The sequence below is a fragment of the Galeopterus variegatus genome, unplaced genomic scaffold (assembly GCF_000696425.1).
Source record: "Galeopterus variegatus unplaced genomic scaffold, G_variegatus-3.0.2 Scaffold653, whole genome shotgun sequence".
Taxonomy (NCBI): domain Eukaryota; kingdom Metazoa; phylum Chordata; class Mammalia; order Dermoptera; family Cynocephalidae; genus Galeopterus; species Galeopterus variegatus.
In genome coordinates, this window is record NW_007726764.1 from 198,034 (window position 1) to 209,361 (window position 11,328).

An 11,328-nucleotide genomic window follows, 5' to 3' on the forward strand; every position below is an offset into this window, starting at 1 on the left:
TATAGATGTTAATAATTTCCATCAGCTTATGGCAATCATTATTTTTCCTCAAGTTTACAGTTTAAATCTCAATGAGCAATCTTATTTTCAAATTCTTGAGGGACCCCTCACTCTACTGACATTGGTCAAGAGGAGAGGGTGGCATTGTAAGGATGAGCGGAGCACTCACCCCACACCATGTGTTATCAGTCAAAAAACACCTTCACCTTCCTGCTATATTCCTATGCACTATTTTTTTTAAATCAACTCATTTTTGGGGCCGGCCCGGTGGCGCACTGGATAGTGCGCCGCTTGGGAAGCGCGGCAGCGCTTCCGCCCGAGGGTTCGGATCCCACATACGGACCGGTTCCCGCTCACTGGCTGAGCGAGGCGCGGGAGCAGCGCCGAGGGTTGCGATCCCATTGCTGGTCCCCAGTCCGGTGCGGGGGCAACACTGAGGGTTGCGATCCGTTGCCGGACACGGAAAAAGACAAAAGACAAAAAAAAAAAATCAACTCATTTTTTAAAAAGAAATTTATTTTAAAAGGAGATCTTCCCCTACCATAAATGAGAAATTGCTATCCTTTGTCACAAAAAGAACATAGTCCTAAAATAAATATATTGAAAATAAAAGTTCTTATTTTTTCCATGTACTTTTTTAGCTAAATACTGTGTGCCCTGGAAAGCTGTGAGCCTGAGCAGATCTTTTAAGGTACATTAGCACCAGACTGAGACCCTCTCCTCAATGTAATAAAAAAACATCAAAAGAGGACTGAGCAGTGGGATAATTTAGGAGGCTATTTAATGTATTTAGTGCCTTGTCCAACTATGGCCTAAAAAATAGTCTCACATTAGGCCTCCCACATTTTAAGAAAAGATGATGTAGTTTTTTTAAACTTTAAGGGTATTTGGAAACTGTTGATATGACTGTAGTGATGCCTCCTGCTCCCAGCATCACCTGAGCTGTACTGACTGTCTTATTCCTGCCTCTCCCTGCACAGGTACACACTGGCAGCTCAGGACCTGGTGATGCGTGCTCGGGGAGTCCTGAAGGACAGAGGATGGCGGATATCTAATGATCGGCTGGGCTCAGGAGACGACATTTCTGTATATGTCATTCCTTTAATACATGGAAATAAACTGTCATGAAATTGCCCCGGGGGGTTGGGAGGACAAAGGGGAAGAAAACTGGGATGCCTCTTGGCTGGGTGGAACTGGGAAGTGCCTGGCTGAGTTCCAAGTGATGCAGTCTTCCCAGCCCAGGTGGGGAGTTTTCTGCCAAAAGGCCTCTGGCTGTGCTTCAGATGACCGTTAGGTTTCCATTTCTTCTTTAGTAACAGGTCTGACACTTAACAAGAACAAAACACAAAGGCTGCTACTGAGTGTTGTATTTCTCTTGGTTCTTTTTATAGGGAAGCCTAGGTGGCCATGGTCTATTTTGGGCACGTACTTCATATTTATTTTATCTAGAGTAGCTAGGGCAGCCTCTTTCAGGTATAACTGGCAGGAGACTCTTCAGCCTGTCAAGCTGCCAACTTCTTTCTCTACGGGTTAAAAGTGCTGCATTGGAAAGTTGAGGATCATGCCTCGGAGGGCGTGGGCACCCACCTTCTAGGAAGCCTGAGATTTATTTCAGGGATTGTTGCCTACCATTCCCTTTCTCCCTCCCTCTTTCTCTTTATTCTTTTGTGGTGATGGCGGGGTGAGGCAGGGATATTTTTCTTTTTCGACATTCCTTGAGTCTTAACTTTTTCCCTCCCATAGAACAGGACTGGGACTTGTCAACTCCTTGCTGAGGAATTTCTGTGTCAAAGTCCAACCCACATGGGGTGTCCTCATGGTTTCCAGACCACACCACCCAGGTAGCCATCTAGAGTAGTGCCTTGCGTGACAGAGTGTGTCCTTGTTGTGTAACATTTGTTCCCGAGTTGCATTTTCTCACCAAATCAGCGTATTTTCGTGATAATATGGGTTTTTCATTGGCCACAGTTCCTGTCGCCCTTGCGTGGCTTGAGGTTTCTCTGTGAGTCTAGGTTTTCACTTCTGGGATGGTTGGTCCTCTCTCATGTGGGGTGTCAGGGAGACACATAAAGCAGTGTTTGCTGGAGCAGTTTAGGAAATTCCTTGTATCAGTTGGTTCACTGCACCTCTTTGGAGGACCATTTTGGCTCCAGGTTTCATGGGTTGTGGCTGTCCCTAGGCCCACTCCACACACAGTGTGTCAGAGTTCTGTCAAGGGGCACTTCTCTCCCTGTCATCTTCGTGCAAGGCCCACTCAGGATGGCCCTTTAATAAAAGTGAATTTGAACTGGGTTGGCTGGTTATTCTCATGCTGTGCTCCCTGTCCCTTCTCCAGAGAATCATGTCCTGGCTACCCAGGAACTGACCCCTCGTCCCACTCTAGTTCCACCTCTGCGTGTTCCTCACAAGAGCAGCAACAGTTGACACCGAACGGACAGACACCATTTCTACCTGCTGCTTCTCTGCCAGGGGGAATAGCAGAGTAGATTTTAAAAATCACTTCTGTCTCTCAGGCAGACTGCTGCTCTGCACTGGGGAACCTTGTAGAACAACATCTAATTGCCTCGTCGTCTTCCCGCTGAGCTGCTGGGGTGTCATCACCATTTTGACAACTTCGTGTAATTAAAACACTCTTTGGACCCAATAAACAAAAAAGTCATTGGTGTGATCCCCAGAAGTCCTGAAGAGCCAATTCCAGTTCTCATGGTTGTTTGAATTCCTTCCCCAGAGGAGAGGAGAGGAACGTTTCCTCCAGGGTCATAAATCGCCTGCACTCCTGGAGTTGTAGATATTTTCTCAGGAAGGCCCGGAGCCTTCCTGCTCAGGAAGGAATTCATTCCACAGTGTGGCAACAGTGCCCTGTCAGGCAGGTGAAGGACGGTGGCAGTTCACCCCACCAGGTGTTTGCCGAAATGTCGTCTGGGAGGAACTGGACTACCCCCTTGTCAGGACTCGCCTTCGTCTGAGAGCGTTTCCTCTTCCTCTGGTAAATCCTAGTTACCCCGAATGTCTCTGTGGGGAGAAGTTTGTGGTAAACCATTTGCTTCCCTGGCAGAATATGATGCTATGGGGAAACATTCAGGCAGCCTGCGGCAGTGCGGTCCGCTTCCTGCTCCTGCCCCGACTCACAGTCATGTATAAATTGCAAACATGAGAGAGTCTTCCGTGGAGGACCCTGAGCTGCCTTCTTGAGGATCTTTCCTGTGTTCCCGTTGCCTTTCATTTCTTTGCTTTCCTCGACCTCTGTCTGGGTCCTACCTTGAGCTTCTCTGGTGTTATTCATGCCATCAGAGTCAATGTGGGTGTAGCTATCATGTAGATGTATTCAATTCAACCATTCATTTACCGCCGAGGCATGGCTCAGGAAAAACCCTGGAAACCCTTTATCTAAACTATCCTAAAATCTTGAGCATTTGATGCTGCTGATTTTAGTTAGAAAGGTACCCAGGAATTCCTTTCATAAGCCCCTTTGGGTGGAAAGATCTTAGTAGCAAGCAAATCCATGTTTGTGTTTGGGGGATGGGAAGAAGACTACAAATGAGGTGAATAAATGAAAAGTGGAAAGCAGGATTTATTAACTCCCATGACGGATCTGCCCAGTCGTGGTGTTGCTCTGTGAATGGAGCTTACTCAGTTTTGGCTTTATTTTTCACCCAGGCCCTGAGTCACCCCATCCTGGAATATAATTGTGTCTATACAACAGGCTGGTCCTTGGAGCATTCCTGGAAAGGTCAAAAGACAGCACACTCAAAATTGTGCACAACATGTTAAAACGTGGTTCTGAAATCCTGTGTATCTGACTTATAGCCAAATCTGCTTGCCCTAATACCTCAGAGGAAGTCTTGTTTAATGAAAAGCTTTTGATTTCCTAGGCAAGGCTTTATGGTGGGGGGATGGGGGGCACACGGAGAGTGGTGGTCACTTCCTTTAATGAAAATCTGCTTAAGCTCTAAATCTCTTTGTTGGGCTGGCCTCTGCTCTTCAGACTGTTTGTTGAAGTCTTTTTCTTAAAGGGAATGAACTCAAAGTCCAGCCACACTCTGCATGTGTTGCTAGAGGACAACCCAAGCTTTGTTCTTGTGACACCTGAAATCAGAGCAGTGTCAGCAGTCAGGGAGGCAGAGGTGTGTCTGCTGTGGTTGTGCGTACCTGAGTGTTGCTCTTGAGGTAGGAGGGGAGGTGGAAAAGGGGCTAAGCCAAGTACTCAGCTGTCTAATAGGACAAAGCCTTTACAAGTGGGAATCTCAGTTATTTTCCATAATATTGAGCTTGGAAGGATTTGGGGTGTGTAGTTTTTGAATTCCCAGCAACTCACTTCTCTGGGGCTTTGTGCAGGCAGTTGTGCCCACCCTCTTTTTACTCTTCCCTCTAAGTATTTATTTACTTCTTGGGAAGAATTGCAGCCATAGGTAGATATTAGTAGATAACGAGAGTCCCAGTACCCCGATTTGGCCTCAGTTCTTGGCCATTCAAACAGGATTTTCAGTTTACCAAGAGCATTAGCATGGAAACACTTAGAATAAATCTCCCACATCTTTAAAATTCTGATTCTCCCCTCCATAGCTCCTTTCTCACCTCCTTCCTTATCTGCTGATCAACTTTATTTATTTATAAGGCCTCAAGTGGTCAGTGGTTTCCTTCCCACCAGTTGGAGGATCTGACCTTTCCTTAAGTGACCCAGCAGCTCCACTGTTTTCAGAGTGAATGTGTTAAGCTGTGATTAGAATCTATTTTCAGAAGTTAGTGCTTCTGGGACACTTGGAGAAAGCTGTGAGAATCACTGCCTAAATGACAATTGTCTAATTGCAAAGAACAATCAGGCTGATCCTAAAAGTTATCTAAGAAAATGGTAAAACAGTCTCTGGCCACAGGACAGAATTTTATGTTAGGAACTTGGATTTTTGAGGGCTTACAAAGAAATGCTGCAGCCTGCACACCACAGCCCACCTTTCTGAGCAACTGTGGTTTTGTGTGGGTGATGTGGCATATGTGTGTACACTGGGATTTTTCAAGGACACTACATGAGCAGCTTGACTTGCCTCTTTGTCAGATTCGAGTGCCAGTCTAGGGAGTACTGCTCTTTCTAATCCACAGTGTTACCTGTGTAAATAGTTTTAATTTTTCCTCTGTGTCTTAGATGAAGTTTTGTTCGTGTAGCAACCAGGTAGACAGTGACCAAATAAGGCTGTAAACGTGCTGTTGTTTTCTACGGTGATGTACTTGAGGAAGGAGAATCTCGTGCCCACCACTCTTCTGATCTCCCACGAGTATTTTGTGTTTGTTTGGGGGGTCCCAACGTTACTCTTTACTCCTGTTTTGCCACCAATTTTCTGTTTCTTGTGGAGACCCGGGGAGGTCCATGGCAGAGGTGATTTGTAAGGAATGTGTCATGGTCTGGGTTCCCAAAACTACCCTCTGTACAATGAATGAGAGGAATCTGCCTGGAAATGGTTTCAGAACCATGTACCTTTATGCTTTGTGATTGTGAAACAATGACTTTTGTAACCCCTAAATGAAAACTGTTTAGCAAAGGGGATCTATTTTGTGTGTTCTGAAATTTAGGTGCAATGTCCCCTCGAAAAAGCTAAAGAAATGTATATGCTCAATGACATTTTAAAATAAAATATATATATGTATATAGGACATCTTTAGAAAAACTTTTTTGTGTCTTTGAATTCATTGTGACATTTCTTCATGTCAGGTAATGGAATGGCACAAGAGTGTATCATGGCTTGATGTGAGGTTATCAACTGTGAACACAGACTCAAAAGAAAATCAAAAGGGAATGAATGCCAACACTGTAAGCTTTCACAGGAATAGCAGGAAAGGCGAACCATACATTTCAAATATGCCTCTAGAGAAACGACCGTGGATAGCATGTGTAAACATTGGGAGAATTCAGAGAAAAGAATTACTCTCTAGAGGTATTCTTAAGTGAGAGGACTAGTGCCTAATCTTCTGGCTGAAGACAGTAAGAACCAAGACTCCCCTAAATCGCTTAAGCATTTTAAGTACTTACAAAGTGTTAGCACGATGTACCATCTTATAGAGTTACCTTAACAGGTGGGGTAAGGCATGAAAGAATGCTAATTCTGCCTAGTTCTAGTGTCCAGAAGAAAAAGTAATCTAGAAAATATCAACAGAACGCTAAAAACGATCTAAGTACTGATTCACAGAAGAAAGCTAAAAGTCGGTTATGGCTTATCTGAAGCTTGCTTAGGAAGAACAGGATAGGAGACAGTCAGATTGGAATGATTCTGTTGTAAAACCTCCCCAGCTCTTTCTGCCTTCACTTGTACCCTGATACTTGTAATGCCTCCTCCCCTACTCAATAGTAGAAACGAATGGAAAGAGTCAATCCTTGGATTAGATACCTGAAAATTGCTGCATGTCTGTGGAAGACAAAGGAGTCTTCTAGCATTTTCTTATGAGCTGTGCTTAGCTTATCTGATTAGCTCTTCAAAGGTGTGGGAGTTTATCTCCAAAAAGGGCTGCCAATGGTGCCTCCTAAGTCTGTTTGCAAATATTCCTTTACCCTTCAATAGGTGGGGTTTGTTTCCTCATTCCTTGAATCTGGTCTGGCTTGGGACTTGCTTTAATAGAATGCAGAAGTGACACTGGGAGATTTCGAAGCCTAGATTTCTATAGGCCTTGTGGCACCTACTCTCACTCTTGGACGCCAGTCGCCCAGACATTAGGAGTGAGGCCTCCTTCAATCCTCAAGCCCCAGTTGAGTCAGTCCAGACAAAACCCCAGGAGAGGCCCAGCCAGCTCTCACTGTCTGGGCCATTCCAGCTGAGGCCACAGGCTTTGTAGAACAGAGAAGAGCCATCCCCACAGAACCCTGCCCAAATTCCTGGCCCATAGAACCATGAGCAAATAAGATGTTTTTTGTTTTAAGCCACTAAGTTTTAGACAATTTTAATAGATAATTGAAATAAGTTATGGAGAACCTGGCTCTGGGGTATTTAGGATAAAGTGGTTAAAAATATAAATTAAAGGGCTGGCCCGGTGGCGCACTGCTACAGTGCGCCACTTGGGAGCGTGGCGGCACTCCCGCCGAGGGTTCGGATCCCACATACAGACCGGTTCCCGCTCACTGGCTGAGCGAGGAGTGGGCGCAACACCGAGGGTTGCGATCCCGTTGCCGGTCCCGGTCCGGTGCGGGAGCGACACTGAGGGTTGCGATCCATTGCCGGACACGAAAAAAGACAAAAAGAAAAAAAAAAAATATATATATATATATATATATAAATTTAAAAAAGAAGATGGCATCGAGAGAATATACTTATGACTTGGGAAATAATCTTCCATATGGAACCTGGAAGGGTGACTGAGATGGGGAACCAGCTTGTCACAATAATGCATTGACTGACTGGTGATCCATGCTCAGCAAGAGTTCTGTGCCACATGGATGCTTTTGCTTCCTCAAGCAGCTTGGAATCATTGGGAAGTCAGGAAAATGATCACCAGTTGGGAGCTATAGAAGAGGAATACAAAGGTTCTTCACCCCTTGCTTATGATAAGACCATCCTATGTAGCACTATTTATGACCTTGGGACAGTCACTTGGTTCATTGGGTCCCAAGACTGTTACTTGAGAGTATGAAGAAAAACAAGACAGTTTTAAAATTGTATGTGATTGTATGTATTTTTTAAAAATTCTTATCATTTAAAAATCCCTATTTACAAAATACTTTAAACTTGTTGCCATTCCAGTTTTTTCCTTTAACTAAATGACAGGCCAAAGAGCAGCTGCATAGGCTAGCAATTAGTTTGCCTTTTTAATTGCTTTTTCTATCATTAGAGCCCTAAAATGATTGTTTTTGGCTCAGTATCATCTCCCTACATTTTCAGTCTCTTTTCACTACTGACAAGATTTTCCAGCCAGCTAACCTCCTTTGCTTTATTGATTCAAATTAGGCTGCCTGCAAGAGATGGAGAGAGTGACTGAGCACAAGGTGGGGGCATTGTGCATGCACCTCGATTGTTTTCCAGAGACTAGGCCTGATCAGTTTGCTGAACCAAGGAGGCCATGCACGAGGCTTTGGAAGGTTTGAATGCAGACCTGGAGAACAGCACTTCCCTGAAAGGAGCACACCAACCTGAGCTTTTTCTTTAATCCTCTTTTTAAAATTTAGTATTTGCAAATCTAGTCACTATAAAGTAAAAGCAGATGAGTGCATTCAGAAGGCACTGTTGTGTAGTGGGTGTGGGGGAATGATTGGCATGAGAGTGGGAGAAAAGTGAAGTCACAGCAGCAAAATGTCCCAAACCAACGCACCTCACTCTTTAAATACTAATGGAAGTAGTATGCTTACTAACCAGACATCTCTGATTTAAACTAAAGAATTGTAGAACCTGCAAAAAGTGGTCTTAGCAGTTTTGAATTAGACATCATCTCCCTGTTGAGTTTGGTCAGTGAGGAAAAAAAGTTGGGAGACATTTCGAAAGAACTGCAAAATCTCCACTCTGATTGTCCTAGGTGAAAAAATGAAATTTCCCATTCGTGGTAGCCTTAAACACAAGTCAGAGAATATTTGGCCGATATATCAATTGCACAGTGGAATTTGAAAGAAAATTAACAATGTGGTTCTCATAATTACAAAAATGATAAGTGCTATCATTAGTATTACATGCCTTAAAATACGGTGCAAATAGACTCAAATATTTATAGATGAAATGTTGTAATGTATGTCTTAGAATTGCTTCAAAGCAATAAGTGGGGGAGCAGTGGATGGGTTTATAAATGAAACAAGGTTGGCTGTGTTGAAGAGGTATTAATGCAAACTTGAAAATAAAAGGATGACTGCATGTTTTTTTCAATGTCTTCCCTGGAATATCATCTGCCAGGACCACCCAAGGATTATGTAGTTCTTCGGTTATGGTTTAGCTAATTTTTTCTGTAGAGGGCTCAGTAGTTAATATTTAGGCATTATAGGCCATTTGGACTCTGTCACAACTACTCAGATCAGCTATTGTGGCACAAAAGCAGCCACAGACAATCTGAACTAGCATCTGTTCTAAAGCTGTATAAAGTGAAGCTTCATACCTTGACCAGAAGAATTAACTTATGTGGGCTGATCTTGCCTCTCACATTTGAAATGAAGAAAGTCTTTTGAACATATTAATGAACAAAGGCTTATCACTAAGGGAAAACCAGGTAGATCCATAATCATTATCTTGTTTTATTGAGTTATAAACAGGACAGTTTATAAATTTGCCAGTTTTTATTGCTAACACAGTTCTACATTCAGCTTTTAGCCAGTGCTGGTGGATGAATCAGGGCTGTGATACTGTATTTCCTCAATACTAAGACACCATCAATATATAATGTCGCCAGTTCAAAATAATTTGTTTTTTTAATTGCAAGGAGGAACTTAACCCGTCATTTGCCACACTCCAGCTGTGAAGCAAAGAAAAACATACATGTTCTTATTGTTTATTATGCCTTGTGCTAGGTACTTGAGATCTGGATTCATTTATCTCTTTCTCAGGTAAATATTATCTTTTGCAAATGAGGGAATAATTTCATTCTATTGTAATCTGAGAACATACTTTGTATATTTCAATCCTTTTTAAATTTATTGAGATTTCTTTTATGGCCTAATATGGTCTATCCTGGAGAATGTTCCATGAGCACATGAGAAGAATGTATACTCTGCTGCTGTTGGGTGGAGTTTCTGTAGATGTCTGATAGATCTAGTTAGTTTATCATATTGTTCAAGTCTTCTATTTCCTTGTTGCTCTTCTGCCTATTTGTTCTATTCATTACTGAAAGTGGGGTACTAAAGTCTTCAAATATTACTGTTGAATTGTCTATTTCTCTTTCAGTCCTATCCATTTTTGCTTCATGTATTTGGGGGTTGGGGCTCTGTTGTTAGGTGCATATGTATTTATAACTGGTATGTTTTCCCAGTGGATTGGCCCTTTTGTCATTATAAAGTGTCCTTCTTTATTTCTGGTAACAACTTTTGTCTTAAAGTTTATTTTGTCCTATATTTGTACAGCCACTACTACTCTTATTTTATTACTTTTTGCATAGTACATCTTTTCCCATCCTTTTACTTTCAACCTATTTGTATTTTTTAATCCAAAGTGTGTTTTATAGATTATAGTTGGATCATGTTTTTTATTCTGCCAATCTCTTCCTTTTAATTGTAATGTTTAGTCCACATACACTTAATGTAATAACTGAGATCGGACTTATATCTGCCATTTTCCTATTTTCTATATGTCTTTTGTGTTTTTGCTCCTTTATACTTCCTTTACTGCCTTCTTTTATGTAAAATAATTTCTAGTGTACCATTTTAATTCCCTGTTGTTTCTTTATTGTTTGAGTTATTTTCTTAGTGGTTGTCCTGGAGATTACAATTAGCATTTTAACTTAAAATAATCTAGTTTGTGTTAACACAAACCTAATTTCAATAGTATATGAAAACTTTGCTGCAATATATACTTCCATTCCATTCCTCTTCCTTTGTGCTATTATTGGTCATACAAATTACATCTCTTAACTATATAAGCCTATCAACACTTTAATAAGTATTGTTTTATGCAGTTGTTTTTTAAATTATGTGGGAGAAGAAAAGAGTTACAAACAAAAATACATTTATACTGTCTTTTATATTTCCTATGTATTTACCCTTACTGGTTTTATATTTCTTCATGTGAATTCAGGTTACTATCTAGTATCCTTTCATTTCAGCCTGAAGTATATTATTATTATTATTATATTATAATATTATATTAATGTATTATTAGCATATTTCTCATAAAACAGATCTGCTAGGGACAAATTCTCAATTGTTTATCTGGGAATCTATTAATTTCTCTTTCATTTTTGAAAGAGAGTTTTTTGGGGTATGCTATTCTTGGTTTAAAGATTTTTTTCTTTCAGCACTTCAAATATATCACTCCGCTACTTTCTGGCCTCCATGGTTTCTGATGGGAAGTAGATAATTTTACTGAGGGTCACTTGTATGTGATGAGTCACTTTTCTCTTGCTGCTTTCAAGAGGTTGACTATGATTTGTCTAGGTGTGGATCTTTTTGACTTTATCCTATGTGGAATTTGTTGAGCTTCTTGAATGTGTAGTGTCTTTCGTCAAATTTGGGGCATGCATTCAGTGCTCTGGTAAGCAGTTTACAATTCTGGCTTATTAGCCTTCGCTTCCTGCTTTCACAGAGCCTTAAGGTCAGCCAGAGATGGAAGATCAGGGCCTTTTCGGATCTTTTCTGGGAACACCCACTGCCCTGCACATGCTCCAGGAATTCCAGATCTCTAATAGTATGTTGGTGCTTTTCAAAGCCCCCCCCCCCCCCCCCCC

The 11,328-nt window shown here is 41.8% G+C and overlaps 1 protein-coding gene across 1 annotated transcript in view; it reads left to right on the plus strand.

Moving 5' to 3' along the window:
- Window positions 1-5,657, plus strand: part of PPM1H (protein phosphatase, Mg2+/Mn2+ dependent, 1H) — a 158,942-nt gene extending 153,285 nt beyond the window's left edge. Inside the window, exon 9 of the mRNA XM_008571003.1 lies at window positions 981-5,657. Within this exon, the coding sequence (XP_008569225.1) occupies window positions 981-1,128 (148 nt within the window). The 3' untranslated portion in view covers window positions 1,129-5,657. The remainder of the gene's footprint in view (window positions 1-980) is intronic.
- The last annotated feature ends 5,671 nt before the right edge of the window (window positions 5,658-11,328 follow it).